Genomic DNA, 23,062 nt, shown 5'->3' with positions numbered 1-23,062 from the left:
CCTCGTGAACTGGCTTTAATTGAAATTTGCCACTTAAAATTTTATATGCATCTTGTGAATCTGTGCTTTTAAAGGTAATGCTCAAAATTGAAAGGCAACAAAGTAATTACAGAGGTTCATATATGCACTGGAAACTTAATCGATATATACTGAAAACTACAATGGTATTCCAGAAAAATGTGAAGACTAAAATTACACAAACATTTTGTCCAAGTGAGCTTTACGTTATTGGTACTGAAATGATGTGAGCATGTACCCCACTGTGTGTTGGTTGCATAACATGACATACATTTTATCTCATGGCTATATAAAGCACTTGCCTTGCAACAGAAAACCACTAGGGCATATTCATGGCACTGTGACCACATGGGTTTTTCTAACATCTGAATATCTTCACCTAAGCTAACTGATATTGAGCATTTCAATCATTAAGGTGAGATACATTTTTAACTGTCACATTGTGTTAATGTCGTGCTACCCGAACGTTCATGTGCAAAAGCTGTAATGTTGGTGATTGTATGACACCGATGTGAGGATTCAATTAATTGCTAATTGTTGAATGCTTTGTACAGCTGGACGAGGAGCTGGAAAGCCTGCAGGAGAGCGGAGAGGGCCTGACTCACCAGCGGGATGTGCTGTGCCTCTTGCGTCTCATGGTGCGCACAGAAACCATGGAGCAACGCCACACCTGTTTACAGATCCTGCAGGTGAGGTGGTCTTCACGAACTCCAGTTTAGTGGTAACATGGAGATTGATTCAAACGGCTCTGGGTCAGGAACCTGGAATATATTTCAGCACCTAGTACAACACAGTATACCTTGAGCTATGGGCTGTGGCTACTAGTCACATACCCCACCTACTCCAGTCTACCAGCAGCCTGGAAAATATTCGGCAAGAAATTAAGCCCTAGCAGTGTATCGTTTCCACCATTGCAAGGGCAATTATTATTGGGAGTTGCTAAGATTCAATTATAATGTTTATTTTAAAAAGCCTGGCTGGCCAATACATTTTAGAATGTTTTTGATGTGGAAGGAAACTGCAGTGCCAGGAGAACCCACACATGAGGGGAGAACACTGTAAGGACCACACAGATGGGTTAATGGGCCTACCTGCTCTAGTTTCAACATCTGGTTACCTTGCATGCCAGAGGGTCTCGTTATTGGGTTGCACCAACCTTTCCATATTAAATATTGAATTACCGGCATGCGCCACCATGCCTGGCTAAATACCATTTGGCACCGTGCACATTGCAGTCTAACTCTGAGAAAATAAAATGAGAATTTTACAAATACAACACATGTTCTCTTACTTTATTTAGGACCACCAAACAGCTGCAACAACTTCGTACAATAGCTCGACATCTTGTAAACTTGCGTGCCAGGCTGTTACAACCTGCCGCTTCGCCAGGTATTGAACTTTGACGCGAAAGCATGGCTCTGTGCGCGCAGAACACACAGTCACAAGCTTGCCTGAAGCACTTCCTGGAATACCACGGGCTGCCACTTCTGTGGAGCTGGATGGCGGAGGCAGGGGACATCCGAGGCATTTCCAGCACCATCGCCAAGCTGCAGATTGAGGTGCGCCCCAACCCACGTTCCCTCCCTGTGTATGACTTTACTTGCCATTACACTCGACTCTCAATTATCTCTGGGTATTGTGGGTTAGGGGAGGCCTGGATAAAACACAAAACGCAGATCATGTAAACCATATGTAAATTAGGCAAAATACTGCTTGCCGTGTCGTCTTGTTGTTTCTTAACCCGTGGATTTGCCGACATGTTTGTGGTCATGTGGGCACTGAGTCATCAGTGAGGAGCAGAAAATAATTAAACCTTAGCATGTGTAAAAATATTTTACTTCTGTTTTCCAAGCACAGTTAATATGCAAACCTCGTTTAGCATTGATTGTAATTACATGATGGTATTTTAAAAAATTTCACAGCAAGATTCAGTATATTGATTTAAAGCTTTCGTGACTGGTTTTCACACCTGATGATGATTGCTTGTGTTGCAATCGAAAATCGTGAGAATTTTATTGTTTTATATTTTTATTATTTTATTGTTTCCCTTCTACGTGACTTTACCGAAAGAACCAAGAATATAAGATTCAGTATGCTTACCCAGAGGAGTGTATAAACATGTTATCACTCACACAGGGGGTGATATCAGATGAGCTGCAACATAACATCCATATTGGTGTAATTATACATTTCTGCAGCCGCACTGAGAGGGAGGTTTTTTTTTGACAAAGAGTGGTAGAATTTCACATGATCGGTAATGTTAAAGTTGAATTAGTTTAACCAGCTAAGAACTCAAGAGACAAGGATAATCTCGATTTAAAGCTTTCGTGACTGCAATGATTCATCTTCTTTGGTTCTTTCGGTAAAGTCTCATTCTACGTGACTTTACCGAAAGAACCAAAGAAGAAGGATAATCTCATTTGCAATAGTGACCTGGTTACTACTACGGGGTAGTTGACTGCAGTGCTGCATTAGCTGGTTTAATGTAGGGATATTATGATGGGTCAATTGCTCAATTACAATCTATTTTTTACACTCACGACATGCGTCAAGCCGTGTGTGCAAACGTCTATATCTGTTCACTCTTCATTTATGTTGTATATAGTTAGTGCACATGGCCCCCTTCCAGTTTACGAGAGACCAATACATTCACCACAATGTAAAAAAAAAATTTGAATCAAAATGCTGAACTGTGCAAATTAATTGAATGGTGAGGGGGGGGGGTAGATTGTTGCACCTCTACTGCGAGGGTGTTGGCAATAACACAATGAGCGCAGCTGAACAGTGTTGCATTACATTTTTTTCCAGAAAGAGGCACTATGGTACTTATATCAGTGTACATACAGTCTAATATTTGATCAATTGTGAATGTTAATTGAAAGTACATGATGTTAATGGAATTACAATTTAAGTACAGGTGACCCCCCCCGCACCTATGATCTAATTGGTTCCTGGATGACGTTCGCAAGTCGAGCTGTCATAAGTCGGGGGTTACCTGTACTATATTTTAGTTTTATTCTCTGATTATAATTTTTAATTGGTGCATGCCAGCCCTTTTAACAATTCAATGCTGGATTGAGGACCTCTCTCTGCCGTGTGGGAATTGGGCTTATCTGAGCGTATTTCCCCACGCTGAGCAATTTGGGTTGGTGAAGCATAGAAATACAGTACTATAATATATTATGTTGCACTGCTGTTTACTGCCCACCACTAAGGCTACACCATTCAGCACAATCCAGGCTCAACCATACTTAGTATCTGAGATCAGACAGGGTTGGGCACATTATGGGTAATTTGATCATTTGGGTCAATACAGGCTTCCCTCGCTTTCTGCGGGTTCGTCTATATGCGGCTAACCTATTTCTACCCAAATTTCACACTTATATGGGGTTGGACGTGGGACATAATTTTGTGGATTGTATGCGCTACTTGGCAGGCAGCTGTCTCATGCGGTTTCGCTTTGTGTGCACATTTGTTGGAACACGTCAACTGCATAAAGCGAGGGAAACCTATAACATGTATTCCTTAATTACAATGGTTCAACGGTGTCTCTCTTGCATGTTGAATCTACATACAACAAATAAATAAGCTGTTCTGCACCTTGCAGATCATCAAGACGTTGCAGCACCTTCCCATTCCAAACCGCACTATCCTGGAGAAGAGCAAAGTGCTGGGAGTCATCGAGCGTTGGGCCAGCTGCAGCCCGGGCCTGGCACCTGCGGCGGAAGTGGACGGCTACTCAAGCGAGAACGCATCTCAGGCCATGAGCGCGCGCAACAGCCCGGCACCGCTCGAACTGAGTCGCTCGCAAGAGCTGCGCAAGACACTCGACGCCACTAGCATCGCTGGCAGCCCTGTGCAGTCAGAGGCCGGCAGGGCAGCCGACGTGGTCAAGCCGACGGACCAAGGCCAGGGCAAGGCGCCCGACGGCAGCAAGGCGATGGACGGCAGCCTCAAGACGCGGCTGTACCGGAGGCTGAAGCTGTTCAACGAGAGCAGCACAGACAGCGTGGCATCCGACGTGAGCAAAGTGTCTGACGGAGAGGAGGAGCCGAAGGACGTGGCGGAGGTGGAGGTAGAGGTGAAAGGCCAAGAAGCTGTGGGAGGAGAGCCACAGGAAGAGAAGATTGAGTCTGATGAAAAGGAACCTAAAGAAGAACTTGAGCAAAAAGTTGAGGAAGTTGAGAAAGTTGAGAATGAAGAAATAAAAGTAAAGGAAGAGAAAGAGGAGGCTGAAACATTGCAGCCAAAAGAACAGACAGAAGTGAAAGAAGTGAAGGAGGAGGTTGTGCCTGTTCCAGAAGAAGAGAATGAAAAAGAAGATGAAAAAAATCCTGTCAAGAAGGAAGAGATGAAGGATCAAGGGGAGACTCTCAAGATGGAGGTGGAGGTTGGTGAGGAAACTCCACCTCAGATAGTTACTCCCTGCCAGGAGAAGGAACTGGCAGCCGTCGAGAACCCTGAAACAAGTGCGGCACCGGAACAGCCGTCAGAGAAGGAAGACTGTGCAGAGAATGTGGACACTCTAGCGATAGCACCAGTCAGGGAGATTGGCTCGCACGATGAAGAGGAAGCTGGCTCGGACGTAGAGAGCGAGAGGAGTCAAGAGCCCGACCACCACAGCCCCGTTACCATCGCCCAGCTGGCCGTCAAGCTGCTGCACAGCTGGAAGGACCTTAAGGTATCAATAAATGTAATCTTATTGCTTCATAATGCTCTTGTCTTTCATTTGTTTAATTTTGCAGTTCGTGTATATAACCAACGTAATGTGTACGTGATTGTTGCTTTTCATGTTTTGGTAGGAAGTGTATAGGATTCCCAAAAAGAGCAGACCGAAGTCGGACCATGGAACAAAAGGTAACGTGAATTTTGGTATACCTTTGCATTCATATGCTTTGAGGTGCTGATTGTAATCCATTAAATTGTAAATGAGTGCATTATTGTACAGCCTTTTGACATTCCGCTGCTGAGTGAAGACCTTCCTATGCCGTGGGACATTATTTGATCTCGCCACACTAAGTGCAGTTTTGTGAGGGTGGGGAGACTACATGGGAGCATAGAAGTAGAATAAAACAATGAATCTTGCTGCACTGCCTTCTGCTGTCCTCCACATAGCATTATTAGCGAATGTTAATCGTGTGAATTATCTGCAGCGCATGGGAGAGATGGAACCAGCAGCCGGGACCGAGAAAGCACATCCCGAGATTCAGGTGACAAGAGATCGACTCCAAGAGAGCGGGACAGGGAGAAGCGTAAGGTTCAGACACCCTCCTCTTCCTACGACAAACTCGGAGTCAAGAGGCAGCACTCCGCAGAGAGGTATAGTTGATCTCATCATTGGCGTCACTTGTGGCTTTCTTGGACATGAGACCTTATTGCGTTGTCTTGTTGCATGAATGCTCTTCAATTGCTTAATTTGGCAAAAGTCTGTTTCAGATTGAATAAGGTAGGTTTATGACAACAATTCTCTATATGCAAATATAGAGAATTCTCCATATAGAGAATTGTTGTTCGATCCAATAATTTATTTTGTCTATTATTTCAGGTTTTTCCTGTTATTATTTTGTTCCCTCCATCTGCCTAAATGTAATATATGCATGTCATTCGCACATTATGCATAATATTAAATTAATTATTACGCGAATGGTTCGATGCAAGTATTGTAAGCACAAGAATACATTTTATATGAATTAATGCAATTACAACACTCAGCACTTTTGTGGGTTGAAAATGCGTGCATCTGAGCATCTTTTCCGAAGAGGTAGGCATTGGGTTTTTTTTTATATATATAAACAGGTACGACCCCGACCTTGGAACCCCTGCCAAGCGGAAGCCGCCGCCACCTCCGAACGGGCCCAAGCTCACGACGGAAGAGCGGCGCCGGCTATTTGAGCAGCGGGCCGCCGAGGAGGAGGCCCAGAAGCAAGTGGTCTTCATGCAGCAGCAGCAGGCGGCGGCGGCAGCGGCTATGGCTGCCGCGGGCCTCTTCCAGCCGTGCGACACCAACTTCATGACCTCGTACTCGCCCCAAGTGCAGCAGCAGCAGGCGTTCCAGCCCGGCTACGCTCACGGCTACGCGGTGCACCCTCACCTGGAGCAAAGCCAGCACGTCAACGCTCGCAAGGTGCTCCTCCCCACGCCCAGCCCCACGCAGGTGGACTCTGCGGGCAATCCGGTGAGCTCACCGATGATGTCCTATTAATTCATCGTGTAGATGTAGAGCCCTATTTTGCTGGGCTGGGCCCTCCACTGCCCATAATGTAGTTATAACCTGTTACAGTGAGGGCACAAACTTCATATACAGGCCTCCATGGTGGTCATGTACACAGGCCTCCATGGTGGTCAATTGATACAAAATTAAGGACAGTGCTGCCTGTGTCTTCTACCCTGTAGGGATGCTTGCCTCTGGGATCCCCTAGACTACACTGCCACAGAGTAATGTAGTGGATGTGATGTAATATGATAAGCTTTGAGATACTTGGGCAATTATTGATGCAATTTATAATCCGCACAATATTCTAAGAACATAATTAGCTGCCTATTAATGGCAGTCCACTGCTGCATAAGGGCCTCTCAATGCTGTCTGAGTAATTGGAGTTATTCTGCTCTGCCTCACCACGTTGGTCAGAGCGATTTGGTGGAGCCAGGGAGCATAGATGCGGGAGCATTGAAGTGCACTCCATGGCAGATATATGCTGTGTTGTGTTTCGTTTCCACATGGACTGGTGTTGCTCTACCTCTAATGCAATGTACTGCAGCTGCTTGTAATGTTTTTCTCATTGTTGTGGTTGTAATCGTTACTTTGCCACATTGCAATTTTATACATTGATATGCACTGGTATGTATAGCAGTAAGATAACAAAAAACAGATGGGATGACATACCGGCAAAAGAACAAAACAATGTATATGTGTAGTGCACTAGAATACATAATGTGGTATATAATGTATATTTAGTGTGACTAAAATACTTTTATTAGAATGTGTATATCAAATGCCTTTTTATTCTGTGTATACCAACACATTTTTCAAACCACTTCAAACACCGAGATGTTGAATATTAGGATGCGTGCAGTGCAATAGAACCAGCCAGGTAATGCCTTCCTGCTTGTCTTTGTGTGCAGGTCCTTGTGTGCTACGAGCAGGACCCCTCGGTGATGCAGGTGGCTCAAGATCCTATGGACCTCACTCGAGTGGAAGCCCTGTCCCAGCCTCTCCCCGTTGTCATGCAGCAGATTCAGCAGCAGCAGCTTCAGCAGCTGCAGCAACAGCAACTGCAGCAGCAGCTCCTGCAACAACAGCTTCAACAGCAGCAGCAGCAGCAGCAATACCCGAATGCGCAGGACACGGCCACGTTGCTGGCCATGGATCCCGCCATCCTACCGGCGGCGATGGCGGGCGGTGTGCAAGTGCAGGCGACAGCGGCAGGGTGGGACGCCGCGTATGCCGCCATCCCGCAGCAGTATGTGGCGGCCGGACAGCCACAGCAAACCATCGTGTACCAGGCACAAGCCGTTCCGCAGCAGCAGCCGGCGTACACCGCCGCTACGCAGTTTGCTCAGCAGCAGTCCGTACAGGTAAACATGGGCAGCTGTTTGTGATGATTGCGTGATTAAGTATGGTCAAATAATCCCCTTGACCCGCACGGAGTGTTAATGCCCTCTTTTGGTGTCTTTACAAAAGGGCCGTCCGTGTGCCTACTTGGGGAGCGTGCAACTGGTTTTCCCTCGTCATTTTAACGAATTGTCCTGATTTGGATTTGCAGTTCAAGAACTGATTATTTTGCCGGTAGCGGTGCATGTGGGACCTCTAGTGGTTTCGGCAGTCGCGTGAACAAATTGCAGCACGAGTCGAAACTTGCATGCACAAAATAAAAGGAAAACAGGAAACATCCATTGGGTTCGATATTTTCAGCTTGTTTGGTTGTGAGAAAGCTTAAGTGCCTCGAGAAACCCACGTATATACGAGAGAATCAAATGCTCAAAACTTCACACAGATATGTTGCCGACTTAGTCAATGCTACTTTTGTATGCTTGTTGCTTTGGCCACGTGGGTATCACGTGCGAGCTCTGCTTAAACACCAACCCTGCCTGTGAAGTGAGGGAAAAATAGAGAGAGGGGCTTGTACACCTAACGGTGCAAAAAAATAGTCATACATTGTAATGGGTGGCGGTTCTTGATCCTGGAATAAAATACCTTTTTTATGTTTCTAACAATGCACCGATTCAATATCTTAATGAAACTTTTAGGGAGCATATGAGCAATCCTGCCGTAAATTCTAAATGCGGCCATTAAAATGGTGTTAAAACATGTGCTTTTAATGCGTGTGTAATTCGCAGAAACAAACGTTGCCTGAAAATGTAGTTCCCCTCCTAAACCCACATGGGTGTCGGGTGCTTATGTTTGCCTCGGTCTTGCAGTGTTCCAACTGCTGGGTTTTAACAGTAATCTCACGCCTGCTGGTTACGCTGTGCAATGTGATATGCCAAAAAATTGTCCCAGTGGGTAATTGATGCAATTACAGCATGTGGATGTCAAATTGTTCCACTGGCTTGGGTACGAGTACACACTCGCAACAATACTTGTTCTCTGCAGCAGATGGCAGTTCGATAAGCTTTGTGTTGCCAACAATGATAATTTTCACCATCACGGTACACATAAGACTAAGATCCCCTGTATAGCCTTTATCAGACTGTTGGCGCAAATGTGACTCGAAAGCACCTATGAAGGCCAGTACAGCACCCAAGTTGGTGGGTGGCCATTATCACACCCCCACCACCTTTGTTTCCCCAGTCTTGATGTTTTACGCACCGAGTCGATCTAGGGGAGTCCCAGGATTGGTTCAAGTATACGGCACGTATTATCTAAGCGAGACTCGAACTCGGGTCGCTGGATTCGTAGCGAAGTGCGATCAACCACTGCGCTGCCATTCACGGCACACACACACTGGCTGGGAGGGCACAATGGAGTGTTTTTTATCCTTTGAACATAGTTGCACGCATCTCACGTTGAGTGCTATTTGCATACCCCTGTGTGCGTCCAGCCTGGGACTTGCTAATGCCAAGATGCAGTTGCCCGTTTAAGTTGTACGATTCCTCAGCGCTCACACAGCCACCCCTCTGTCCTGCACAGGCCACGTATGTGCAGACGGGAGCAGGCTACGTGCAGCAAGGCCAGCAATACTACCCCGCCACGGCCCAGCCTGTGGTGCAGGCTGCCCCGGGGGCGCCAGCCGTCGCCGTGGCTTACCAGCAGCCCATCGTCATGGAGACCGTTCAGCAGGTAGGGCTGGTGGCCCTTGCGTGCTGTGAGCAGTAGTTGCATTCCATCCCAACGATTGCTTGCGGCATAACGTTTTTTTTAAGTTTTGCTCTTTGTCATTTCACTGCTGGCTGCTAGTAAAACGTTTGTACGTGTTAACAAAGCATCAAAAGGTGGACCTTGAAATATATGGTATCAGCCGGGCCCAAGCTCATTGAGGTAATGTGTTTTTATGGGGATTTCTTCGGTTTAACTCAAGGCGCGCTAAAGTGTGCACACTACTCTTTGTAAAGCACACTGCATTCTGAACCCGGGAACCCAAGTTCGATTCTTGGCCATTGCCAACAGTGGCAAGTGATATCTGAAATCTGAACCAGTCCTGGGTCCCTTCCCCACCTTCAACTCACACCGACCAGCCAAACCCAACGACCGACAGCGTAGAGAAGCCTTCATCTAGCAGTGAATTTACAGAGGGCCGTGTAAATATATGGACACATGCAACTAAAAAGCAATGGGTACTTTCAGGCAATGACACATCCTCATTTTTACATCTGCCCCCCAGTAGACTGAAGTAGCAGGGAGGTTACGCGTCGCTGGGCACTTGTGATGGATCACCGTCGCCGTGACTTGTGATCACGCCTTGAACACTGTCGTGCCTGCTGTTCGTGGCGCGAGCGTCGCCCGCGGTGACTTGGGGAGTGTCTCCACCTGTTGTTGCCGCAGCCGACCCAGACAGCGATGATAGCCACGTGCAACGTCATGGAGCTGCCGCCGCCGTCCCCACCCAAGCCCAAGGTCATCAGCCTGCCGCCAAACTGGAGGACGGCCACCGACCAGGAGGGCAAGATCTACTACTACCACGTGGTGTCGCGGTGAGTGCCTTCGGTCGTTACGCCATGCTTGGCCATGTGGTTTAGATAAAGAGGGTGCTTTTTTTTTGTACCACAGTTGTGTTAAGCTGAACGTAAGTATTCCAGCTTTATCGAGCTGGATTTTGTTCAAGCAAAAAGAAGTACATATTCTTTGGGTCTTTTGGTAAAGTCACGTAGATAGGTCCACTGAAAACAAAACCTACGACGTTTCGATCACAACACAAGCATTCGTCTTCAGGAAAACGATCGAAACGTCGTAGTTTTTGTTTTTATTTGAATCTATCTACGTGGCTTTACCGAAAGACCCAAAGAATATTAATTCCTGCAGTCACGAAAGCTTTAAGTCAAGATTTAAAAAGTAGTGCACTTTTCAACCGTGTTATTTGTGAGATGTGGAGAAAAAAAAACATTCAGAATAACTACCTGGGCTGTGTATTAGAGTGAATCCATTGAGAAGCTTCATTTAAAAAAAAAAATTACATGGGTAGGTGTTTTTATGGTCAGGTGAATATTTTATGGTCAAATAAATTATTGCACAGTGACTCCCACACCTTTTAAAAATGTCACCACAATAACATCGCTTGAGTGCTATATGACAGCATGCCTAACCGTAATTTTTAAATGTTATTTCTCACTGACAGTTTAAATCTCGTGTCAGCACACCTCTGAAATCTAGAACAGAGCTTTTTGTATTTTGGGTTGCATCTTCATCTAAGATCGCAGTGTGCACATTTCCAAAAAAAGCCACCCGTGTCCTCCCGGGCGTAATTCAGCACGTATCATGGAACTGTCTGTGTGACGTGAAGAGGGACCCTCCGGCTCGTGCGGTCACAGGTGAATTGTGCCATCGCGACGTTGCTGGGGATTGGCCGTAATGCCCGGTGCGTGTGTGGATGCCCGCATCGCATTCGCATGCTGACGCTGTGCCGTGCCCCTTGCTCCAGGGTGACCCAGTGGGACCCGCCGGCATGGGAGGGCGACTCGGACGAGGTGGGTGGTGACCGCGAGTCGGAGATGGACTTGGGGACGCCCACGTACGACGAGACACCTACCAAGGCAAGGGCGCCTCCCCCTCCTCCCTCATCCATGCACCCACATGGATTATGGAAAGATTTAATATATTTGTAAATTGTCTTTTTTTCCCCCCCCACTGGATTGTGTTTTCAAGTTTTAGGGATTTTTTTTTTATCAATTTGGCTACTTTTCAAGAGGGTTAGGTCCCAATTGCAACGCAACTTTAAAGGCTCAGTGGGGAATCCCCCAGAGAATTACCTGTGTTAATATTAATTATGTCAATTATTTACCCCAAAAAATTATTACCGAGTCTCAAGACTCTTTGAAGGAGGGGCCCTGAAATTGGGTTGTTTAGCTGATAATGGTTATTTATCATGTGGGTGGGCGGGGGAACTAGATAACCTTGAGAAATCCCATCCATAATAGGGGATAACACTCAAAGATTCGCACATTCAATTCACAGCAGACCCAATAGATGCGATCTGTATGTGGACTGAGCATATGTATTTTACTCCTGTTTCCTTATGACTTAAAGATGATATTTTAAATTAGTCGTTTTTTTATCTTAGGTCATTATTAATATTCGTAAAACTTTGTACGACTTTTATTACATATTTTGTTTACACTTTTGGGAGCATTCGTTTAGCATCTTTGGGTTTCTATTTTTAAACAGGGTTTATATTATTTAAATTCCCACTTCTTTTGGAAATTTCTGCAAGGGTTGATGCACTAGCCATGTGATTTGCATTGTGCTAATGTTACGGGAGTGCTAAATGCCAATAAAGGCTTTATTTGGGGGTTTTTTGTGACCTTAAATCGAAAACACATTTATCAAGTGAGAATAATTCCAGCACACAGCACTGAGTGGCACTGCCGTCTACATTCCCAGACACATTTCAAACTGGGGTAGAGCTCAGCAAATCTGGCCGATCTGTATTGTTCAAATGTCCGGCCCGCTCTCTGCTGGTGTTCTAAAACGAGGCTTTTAATGAAATATGCATGCTCCACTCTTGAGCATCTGCATGCCACATTGATAATGCCCAAGGCGTCTTCTCACCAGTTAAGCGGGGCACAAGGGAATAAGGGGGACAACATCAAACTTAGATTGTTGTAAAAAGCCTCATCGGTGATGTTTTACCTTTTAAATATGCAGCAGCAACAGCGGTTTCTAGGACTTGGCTATTCCATCTGTTTTGCCTTCACATTTGAGCGTATAATTTTTTGACCTGCCAAGACTAGGCACAACATGTCAACGGCAGTGGTGGTTGATGCAGCTGTGCAGTGTGGGAGCCCACAGGCTGCTTGTTTCCCTGCTACGAGTTACTGAGAGCACTCACTGAACCCCTTGGCAGACATGTGGTTCAAAATGGGGGGGGGGGGGGTGGTAATTTTTACGGCCTGTCGTGCTTATTTGGGTTGTTGGTCTTTTGGTATTCTCGAGAAAAGCATTCTGCACAAAAAGCCCCAGGTGCAAAGCAGTATAAAAAATGTTCTTAGACAACTTTTTCAATGTGTATTTGTTTAAATTAAAGCAAGGGTGTAAAAAAGTAAGCATCGTGGATCTATTGGCTTAAGATGCGTAGAGCCATGGGCCACAGGCATAGATAGCATAATTAACAATATCGATAGAAAAGAGATGTCACCGTCTCAGACGTGCTTAACAACAACCTGGATCAACTAGAACATGTCGTAAAAAGAGAGGGAATCCACGTAAAAAAATTGTGGTGCACATGGAGCACAAGGGTGGAGACCAAGAGGCAGCCCTCGCGAAGTTGGTTGCAAGTGATGAACCAGTATATGAATTGACTCTGGGATAGACATGGAGAAGATGGCCCAGGATAGGAATAAATTGAGAGAGGACCAATAAGGAAAACCCCACATGAAAGGGAAATATGCCACGAATAAGTAGAGCGATGTATTCAGAAGAGAGTTATAAGCGAGAGAACGGAGAAAGATGTAATCCGAAGAGATAAAAATACATAGCTTACAGCACATGTTTAAAGAACCTAACTCCCCATGCTGCAGCGCTTGCTCCCCAGACCCACTCTGCAACCTCCCCCACATCTCTTCACTACAGCAGCCACATATTGACCAAGGCGGCTCACCCGAATGTATACTTGCAAAACTACATTTCACAACATGTATTCGGAAGAGCTCGCTGGAGTTTTCAATATGAAAAATTCCATTTGACAAGACATTCTGGAAATGAGAAAGTGAATTAGACACGTTAAGTGCAATGCGTGCATGGAGTTTGATGAGGGCGATATGTTGAATTTAATGTTTTCCCTCAACTACAATCGTCCTGGGGTCGCATGCTCTTTTATAAAATATCCAATCTGGCTCTCATTTTGGTGAAGTATATTTGAGCCTCCGCTGATGTTTGCTAATCTTTCATTTTGATTTAAAGCTTTCGTGACTGCAGGGATTCATATTCTTGGTTCTTTCGGTAAAGTCACGTAGAAGGGAAACAAAATTATAAAAATATAAAACAATAAAATTCTCACGACGTTTCGACTGCAACGCCTGATGATGATTGCTTGTGTTGCAGTCGAAACGTCGTGAGAATTTGATTGTTTTATATTTTTATTATTTTATTGTTTCCCTACTACGTGACTTTACTGAAAGAACCAAGAATAATCTTTCATTGTTTGTGTTCGTGCCAGGCATCAAAGAAGCCCAAGACTGCAGAAGCAGATACGTCCAGCGAGCTGGCCAAGAAAAACAAGGAGACCTTCAGGAAGGAGGTGAATGCACAAGGGTTGTGTCATACTAGCACCTCTTGTGTAACTCTCTTGGCCCTTGGAGCTTTCGTATGAAGGTGCTATTATTGCAGTGTTTATGAGCGTTGCTTATAGTGGCAGGACAATCTAGAAGTTGCCGGTTCGATCTCCCAGCGTGGCAGTAGAAACAAATGTCTTGATCCCCCTCCCTCCTTCTCTCAACCCAGTAGTATTCATGGGTACACCACAGTCAATCGACAGGTAGTGTGTGGCATGGTAATGTGTGGGTACTCGTGCCTTTTCCATGACATCTGGCCACCATGATAGACTCATCCTCGAGCTGTGAGGCCCTTCTTCCAAAAGGGGCATGGGCGAGCACATTTCAGGGCCGCACCGTTAACACCTTTAGAGTAGTCCATGGCCTAATGATGTGCCCCAGCTGTATTAATGCAACGATGCTTACCTGTCCACCTGGCTGTCACGCTGCCATCACGTGGCCCCAGAAATTAACTTCTTGTCTTCACAGCAACATCAAGAGAGCCTGAGCTGTCCTATTTTTCCAGTCCTATTTTAATGATACTTTTATTTTTCCCACTGGGTGTGCTGACAATAAGCGAGCAACCCTTCCATTGAACCATGACATGGCTTGCAGTTCTTTTTGCACATGTGGCTCAATGACAGTACAATTTTTCACCAGATTAGGCCAGAAATACCTTTGCCACAGTTTTGGGCCATATCCCCATGTGTTGACCACACTTCCCTGGAGAGATGTGCTTGCACCACTTAAAACGGAAAATATATATAAGATCTGAAATGCTGGGGCTTTAACTCGTTTTTTTCTCATGCTTTTTTTGTGCATTTTGGCAGCTGTCTCAACTTATCGTGCACTGCCTCAATGCATTCCGCAAGCCGGACTGTAAAATAGGAAAAATCACAAATACCGAAGATTTCAAGTATCTGGCCCGCAAGGTACGACATCTTACATTAATGTGAATAAATTGAATTTTTTTATGCAGTTACTTCTCATGCGTTTGTGTAACAAGATGTGATTTGTTAAAGTATAGTCGCAACAAGGGAAATCTGCGTATGACTACCGTATTTTCCCGCATATAACCCGCGGGGTATACCTCTTTTTACAAACAAAACAAGACCCTGCGGGGTATATGCAGGTGCGGGCTATCCCAAAAAATATTTTACACGTGTGACATGTCATAACGCGTTGATTTTTTTCATGCTAGGTCTATCCACTTACCTTTGATTAAATCACTGCTGAATAAACCACTCGCACTAAATTTGCACATGTTATCACGTTTTAAATGATTCAAATTGTTTGTACAATGAAACGACAATGTTTGAAGTGGGCGCACTTTGTTTACTGGCGACGGGAGAGCTGGGGGGGTTGGGGGCGAGGCAACCGTAGTGCCGCTATTATCTGCGCAGTGCGCAATCTACCAGTGCTAAAACTACTTGCTTATCTACCAGTTTTGTGTTACTTATTTATTGGATATTTACTTTTGTTACTTATTTACTGTTTTAAGTTCACTCGTTTCCGGTTAGTTTGTTTTCTTTGTGCACGTTATGATTTTAATGTTGACAATTGATAGCGGAATGTATTACAAATGTAAACTTTGTATTAATATGATGGAATTAAGCTGCGGTAACGACGTTAAAGATATGAATGCGTGCGGGGTATATGGAGGTGTGGGCTATCCGAAATTTGTTTTACACAAAACACTATTTTTTGTATGCGGGAAAATACGGTACATTTCAATGTTTTCTATTTCATGCATTAATTTTCAATACATAGATTAAATCAAATCTGTTTGTTTGGGTAATTTTGAGCTTTAGTTGACTTCCCATGCCTTCAAAATATATTGCACATTCTTAGTTATTCCAAGGCTAATAAACCCCTTGTTTGGTGATGTAGGCTTTCTCGCCCAATATTCATTATAAAGGTTTTTGAGTTAAAACACGTAAGTATAAATGCGTGGTAAATCCTCCATCACCCGATACAGCCAGTAAGGTTTGTCACATAAACAAAACCTGCCAATTAGTGACTACTTCGGCCCACCGGTGTGTTGGAGAGTAAATCCACAACATTTACAAGTACGACGTTTTGCCGGTAATTACATCCAGCATCATTGGGCGATTTTTCATAATAGTGAAGCAATCCCCACCTGCTTCTGGTCTTAAGTGGTCCTTTGCTGCCATCTCCTCAGTCCTCTGCCCTCTTCATTTCTACAATCCATCCCTTAAGCTTCCTCCAGCATCCGGATCCTCAACTGTTTTCTCTCACCTGAAGATGATTGCTTGTGTTGCGATCGAAACGTCATAGATATTTTTTTATTATTTTTCTGTCTATGTGACTTTACCGAAAGACCCATAGAATATGTATTCCTGCAATCAAGAAAGCTTTAAGTCAAGATTTTTTTCTCGTTAATTTCACTTTCATTATTTTCGAATGTTCTTATTTATCAAATCATCTCCTTGTAGAATGTTCAATCCAGCTCTTCTCTCTCACCCTGCTGATGACTTTCATATCATTCTTTCTATGCTGCACATATGAATTCACATGTAACAGTAAAGTAAATAAAATATCAGTAATTACAAGCAAATATTGTCTTCTGCCGTAGTCGGAGTCACAATGACTACCTTTCAGTTCAGGCACATTAACATTGTGTGTGTGTGTGCTTGTGTGTGGACAGCTCACCCATGGTGTCATGAGCAAGGAGATGAAGTTGTGTCGAAACCCAGAGGACTTGGAGTGCAATGAGAACGTGAAACACAAGACAAAGGAGTACATCAAGAAGTACATGACCAAGTTTGGGGCCGTGTACAAGCCGAAGGATGAACCTGCTGACCCCGAGTGATAGCGCGCTCTCATTTTTCAACAATATCAACCGGTTGTCAGTAGGGTTTGGTTGGATCGTGAAGAGCAATTAATTTCCCCCATGCTCTTTTAATCACTAGGTGCGCAAGGGTTTTAACTTGAGGTTTCTTCATGTCAATTCCTTTTTTTTTTGTTACAGGGTTAATGTACATTGTGTACAGGTGCAAGTCCCCAGCAGCAGCATTGTAACTGTAGATAGGAAGCCCTTGCACATACGCTGTAAAATAAATGCAATTTTAACATCTGGTTTGTAATAAGAAAAATATTTTTACAAATTATATCCTTGGATTTCTAAAGAGAATCCTTTTTACTGTAAAGTAGCACGCAGCGAGCACTACGGCGGCGTGTCGGTAACAAGAAGGCCGTATGTGTCCGGTAAGCGTACGGCAAAACCGCGCCTGTCCGTTTGTGGTGCTTGCCCGGGATTGGATATCGGGGGCTCCTCAGTATTTCACTGTCTTTAAAGGATTTCTTAATAGGCACTGTTCCCATTTGCCTGCAGCGTGTAGCTTACGGAGAGCATTGTTAATTACACAGGGGGTGGATAAGTGTACAGATAACAGAACCATGTGTCAATTAGGAACATTTCCACCAAACACTAAATGGTGTGTTGAAGGAAATTTTTGTATTTCAATGCGCACATTTTTTTGTAAATTAATAGGCCGTATAACGTACCCGCTTTGGCAGGCTTAACCATCACATGACGCTTGTAGTATAATTCTGATGCATCCGTATATATGACGTGACTGAGAAAAATAATTTTTATTCAATCAGGTATCCATGAGATTTTATTTAAGATCTACAAGTTTTAAACTTAGGAAGCATTTTAACTCAGTAATTCGTGCAAACATATAAACACATTCCTTGGCATTTTTGTTTGGGAAGTAAAATTAATGTAAGTTATTTTACTGGTTAATCCTGCTTAGACTTGGTGCTGAAAAAGGTGAACTGTTAGGTGTTTTTGTAATGGATTGTAATATTATTTTTCAACTGGCCTGTGATTTGTACAAAACCTTGATGTAATAAGATTTAAATAAAAGGTTTGGGGCTCTGTCTTAATAGCCCAGTGTATCGTATTGAATCTGGGAAGTGGGGACCTCAATTCGGAGCCAGGCAGGAGTGTAATGCCACGTTTCCACGACCACTTGGAAGAGTGCTGGCTCAGTTTGCAAACTGGGCTCGCTGGTTCGGCCCCAATTCTTACAGCAGCCCAACTGAGCCAACCCAACGCCAAGAAGGCTTAGTAAGTGTGTTCACGAGTCAATGTTGATCAGAAAGCAGCACATAAGAGGCCAACGTGACAATGAGACTTGCATTCAATGGCATACCTTCAACTTTAGGGCTGTGTTTTTGTTAAAAACAGCCTGGCAGAAATTTACCAAAATATATATTGGCTTGGGATAGACTTAATGCAGCTTAACATTTTTTTAAAGATCAGATCCAGTTGCAGGAGGCCGAGAGGGGGATGATGCATGCCTGGCTTGCAGGGCCACGTTTGTGGAGCTTCACAGCTCATAACGTGGAGAGCCCTAATCTGTGTCGTGCTGTTAATCCCAGAGCAGGAAAATGGACTGTTACTGGACAATGTCCAGCACGCTTACTAATAACGTTGTGGAAATGTGGCATAAGAATAACAACTACCTTTGCGAGTGTTTGTAGTGCATGGTGATTTTTTTTCAATACATTTTCATTTGTCAAATCATAATGGGTGCTACCACAGGAAACAATTCGACAACATCAAATGGTACTGAATTTTGGAAAATTTTAGACCCTAAAAGATGAGAGATGATTTTTTTTACGCTTGATGTTGGATTTATTCCAATGAAATGTAGAACATTGTAAATTTTGCTTGCTTTTCAATTTTTTCGGTTTGCCGAGAAAACCATATCAATTTGGCATGTCTGCCCACGTGACAATTTGATTTTGATTGGCTCTTTCGGATGATTGGCTCAGATCAGGATTAACAGTAAAACAAAATCACATACCTACACATGATGTAACCCAAAATAAATAAACCCCGAGTCATAATATTGGCCATGAAAGCCTTCGTATAAAATGAGATGAGCGTTGAGTCAATATGTCTAATTGCAACGATGTGCATGGCCACTTTTGAAGACAGCGTTATGGCCGGTCTTTTGGCACCTTGTGGTGGATGGGAGGTGTATTGTTATTGGTGGATGGATGAGCACGTTGGGTTTTGATTGATGAAAGAAAATGGCATTCCATGCTTGATAGCTAACTGAAAAGATTCACTTGTTTCCACCATCTGGCCACATGTGAACAACTTAATGATGTTATTTTTAATTGATTTATTTTGGGTCCTATCGCATAAATAAAAAAATGTCGTTAAAACCTCCTCCACCCGACAAGTCAATACAGTTGTCACGTGTGAACAAACATGTCAATTTACTACCAATTCTCATTTAAATGTCAGATTGCTCTCCAACACTCGGTGTGCTGAAGCAGTAATACATTTGCACGTTAAAGTGACAATTGTATTAATTGGCTGTGTTGGGTGGAGGAGGGTTTACGATACTTTATTCATGCAACCCGACCCAAAGCAATATTGGTCGCGAAAGCCTACGTGTTAAACTAAATTTTGTGTTTAAAGAGGAATAAGGTGATTTGTTTTTCCTGATAATTACGTTTTGAAATTTGTCCAGTTTTCACAGAAGATATATATTATTATTACATGAAACATACGTTTAACAAATTGAATGTGTGTGCGTGTGTTTTGAATCAAATATGAAAGACAAAAAAATAAAACATCAGGAAGAATTTCAAACATTTGGTACTTTGCAGTTTGCATCACATACACATTTCAATAACATTTGCACGGGTTTGTATAGGTTACATTGTACGCCACTACAATTGCACACGTGCAAACTCACTTTCCGTGGTGAAGCGCCAAAAATGCATATCTTCAGTCGGGTCAATCAACCCAACTTTTCACCAAAAAAAAGAAAAACAGTATTTTACCAGGTAAGGCCCAATGGGCTATATAGTTTTTTTCAGAAGCGACCCGGCCGCAAATGACAGTCCAATGAACTGGCTTATGATGCGGAAATTTATTGCAGCCAAATACTCTAAACGCAACAAAGAAAAATCCATGCGGACATGGGGATAATATGCAAACTACAAATATACAGGAGTCCGGGTCGGGATTGAAACTATGACCTGTATACCTGGCGAGAGAGGTAACATCTCAACCGCCAGAGCTGTGTGGTTGACAGGTTGGCCATTTTCCAGATTTGCAGATGGGGCACCTGGTTAGTGGTGAGTTACCCATTGACGGCTTTTTTCTTTTTATCTAAAAGGGTGTTCATGTTTGCGACTGTTGCCTGGCTTTCGTGATCACTTGTGAGCCAGGCGGCTGCTTGGCTTGGGAAAAGCCCTCTGAGCTTTGCCTTCAGTGTCCCTTGTCTCCGCAGTTAAGTGCCGGTTTATCTGATGGTCATTCCACTTTTGTTTACACACGCGCAGTCCACGGCTTGCTGGGCCCCGGCACTTTTCTTTCGTAAGCAAATTCGTCCCCTCCACCTTCGAAGTGCGATAAATTGCAAAGTAGTATGTAATTTCTCAAATGTGTTTTTCGGCTTGTAGCGCGTTCTCCAGGATGCCCTATGTTCTTTCACATGCTGGATGTCGGGAACTGAGTGGAGCAGCTACGGTGTCTTCCTTGACTCCTATCAAGTCGCCGACTACTACTGGTGTTTTATGTTGGCTGATTATCATTGTCATTGCTTGTGCATACAAACTCATTGTGCATAGTGGTGAAACTGGTGACCGCTCACCCTCGTGCATTGGAGAGACACGTTGGATATGGAACCAGGAAACACGAGGTATGAAATCTGGAAACTTGCTTTTCTATTTTCTGCCCTCCATCTGCGCAGCATGAAAAAAGTTGCGCAGATGTAGCTCTCGGAGCAACCGCGCACAGTAATCGTGAAGCTGTCCGCAAAGAAATATTAAGGGGCAGATTTCGCCGTGGAATGCGTTAAGTTTATCCCATCAGTTGTGTCGGCGTAGACCTGCATATGTATCCCCGTAAAACCGGCAGACTCACCTGGAAGTGCTTTTCCATCAGCCACTCATTAGGGCTTGCTTGCTTCCTGTGCACATTAATAATACGCGGCAAGAACCATCTACAAAGGGATCCTGTACCTCGTGCGATCGCGTGGTTAATGTGAATGCTTTGTTAAGAGCCTCCCTAGTTTTGTTTCTGATTGATGCCGATTTGTGGCCGTAACCACGATACAATACGAAGACGAAGCCCTCTGAGTGAGTTCGTCTCCAGAGTTTACTCGCAGTACTCGTTGGAAATAAGCTTTAGTCGTTATATCGTATTAGTCAAATTCCTGCTCAATTGAGCGTTGTGTGGTGCTCTATTTACAGCCCCAAGTCAATAGTGTAAATTCCACATTAATGTGGCAGGAGCGTGGTTCTCAAGAGAACAACGACTGTTGACTGCACCACAAAATGGTACTAATTATAGTAACCCACGGGGATTTTGGGCTGAGGCATAACCCCAACCAGAATTTAAACTCGCAACATTCCGATTGCGAGCCGCTCTCTTAACTCCTGAGTCACCTGGCCGGATACATTTGGTACAATCATGTTACATCTCTGGCAGTGTGTGGTGTGCTTTAATTATGAATGCATTTCATGCAATGCCATTTATTTTTAGGATTACGTTCCTGCATTTGCGGCGTGGAAATTGTGTTTTCGCTGAAGGACATTTTCCCCTTTCCAAGGTCCACGCCCAGTAAATGTGCAGGAAAAAATACCGTACAGAGGTTGACCTTAGCTTCCACTTTTGCAGAAAGGTATGGTTTAACATCAAATATTTAACGTGACATTCTGCTTATCTTGGCTTGAGACACATTCCTGATTCATGGTGTTGATATAGGAGTTGCACGGGGTCACTGCACCACATCAAAGTATTTTGTGCAAGCAAGCGGGCCGGTCAAAGAGGGGAGTGGTCGGAGGGCATTTTTTTTTGGGGGGGGGGGCACAGGCCGTGCCTGCAGGTGCTGTGATCCCCTTCCTGTGAAAACTGTTAATTACCACGTAATTTTTACAGCGGTTGCTGGAAGGCGGGGTGGTCGGTGGAGGCTATAAACCGGCGTCCGTGCTCCGCTCGCTTTCCCAGGGGGGGCCTCTCGCCAGCTGTAATCAAAGGGACCCCACTGGGATGACAAGTACCCCCACCTCCCCTCCTGCAAGACAAAAGAAGAACAAGACCCATCCTGAAGTTTTATGACCGTCACTACAAAAGAAGGGGGAGGTGTACGGAGGTGGTGGCGGTGGTGGGAGGTGAGGGGGGGTGGTGGAAAGCAATGCACTCCAGAAACAAATTGCATGACAAAAGATGAGCTCTTGTCGTTCGAGCTTGTAGGACATCACGTTAACGTTAAAGGAGAAACGCATTCCTCTCAAAGCGCCTTGGCCCACGCCCGTCACTTTAATCAGAGCCTAGGGACATGTCCCTTGCCGTGTAGTTCAAGGACCCACCTACTCTGCAATTGAAAACTGAAAGATATCGCAAACATCTAATAACACGTCCAGATGTCGATGTTCGCATACACGCGTGCATTGTTCTGATACAATTGTGCTACTTGATTATGTTTTTTTAATGGTGATCAACTCACTACAAGCAGCTAGATTTTATATATATACCTTAAACAGCACTAAAGCGGCACACCTTAATGTTTAACAGACCGGGGATAATGCACTCAAACTGCTCTTCTGATGCAGTATCCCTCTGAGAAAACGTTATCAGGTGTTGTAAGGCATTTCAAGGCAATACCGGTTATATAGGAGATGGTTAAATTGCCCCCAAATTATAGGCTACGCGCTGCCAAGTGACACATTCAATTGCCAGGACAGGCGTACCGTGCCGCTCACAACCCCCAGGGGTGAACTCGCCACTCGCACGCCTTGCCAGCGGTGGACAGCCGCTGGGTGTCGTGGGCGAGCGCACACCACCACCACCACCCCCCCCGAACGTGTCCCTTCCCCCCCAAAAAGCGCCGTATGTGCTGATGATGTTGATTAGCGAACCTTTACAAACACCTTAGTAGGCTTAACACTGAGCCAGTGGTCACGTAGATCTAATATACCCTATTCTCCGGATTATAAGACCCCTTAAAGAAAATAGCGGCTGTCAGTCTTATAATATGGTAAGTGTGCGTGTGTGTGAAACCAGATTTCTGTAACTTTTTTGACGCACACGTTTTGAGCGTCTTACTTTCTGGAGCATCTTATAACCTGGAGAATAAAGGAACGA

General features: G+C 44.4%; 1 protein-coding gene across 6 annotated transcripts in view; it reads left to right on the top strand.

Annotated features, from left to right (window-relative positions):
• SETD2 (SET domain containing 2, histone lysine methyltransferase) overlaps positions 1-19,558 on the top strand; it is a 41,107-nt gene extending 21,549 nt beyond the window's left edge. For 5 of the 6 annotated variants that reach the window (XM_032951492.2, XM_076066116.1, XM_032951490.2 and 2 more), the window contains exons 10-22: positions 573-707; positions 1,449-1,577; positions 3,626-4,699; positions 4,821-4,875; positions 5,172-5,337; positions 5,815-6,193; positions 7,141-7,593; positions 9,149-9,298; positions 10,001-10,149; positions 11,094-11,205; positions 13,827-13,907; positions 14,751-14,852; positions 16,589-19,558. In XM_032951492.2, the coding sequence (XP_032807383.2) occupies positions 573-707; positions 1,449-1,577; positions 3,626-4,699; positions 4,821-4,875; positions 5,172-5,337; positions 5,815-6,193; positions 7,141-7,593; positions 9,149-9,298; positions 10,001-10,149; positions 11,094-11,205; positions 13,827-13,907; positions 14,751-14,852; positions 16,589-16,753 (3,150 nt within the window). In that variant the 3' untranslated portion in view covers positions 16,754-19,558. The remainder of the gene's footprint in view (positions 1-572; positions 708-1,448; positions 1,578-3,625; positions 4,700-4,820; positions 4,876-5,171; positions 5,338-5,814; positions 6,194-7,140; positions 7,594-9,148; positions 9,299-10,000; positions 10,150-11,093; positions 11,206-13,826; positions 13,908-14,750; positions 14,853-16,588) is intronic. The other variant, XM_032951491.2, reaches the window with a different exon arrangement.
• The last annotated feature ends 3,504 nt before the right edge of the window (positions 19,559-23,062 follow it).

Source organism: Petromyzon marinus, chromosome 10 (genome assembly GCF_048934315.1).
Source record: "Petromyzon marinus isolate PM22_M1 ecotype Great Lakes invasive population chromosome 10, UKy_Petmar_22M1.pri1.0, whole genome shotgun sequence".
In the NCBI taxonomy this organism is placed as follows: Eukaryota; Metazoa; Chordata; class Hyperoartia; order Petromyzontiformes; family Petromyzontidae; genus Petromyzon; species Petromyzon marinus.
This window is presented reverse-complemented; position numbering and strand designations above follow the sequence as displayed.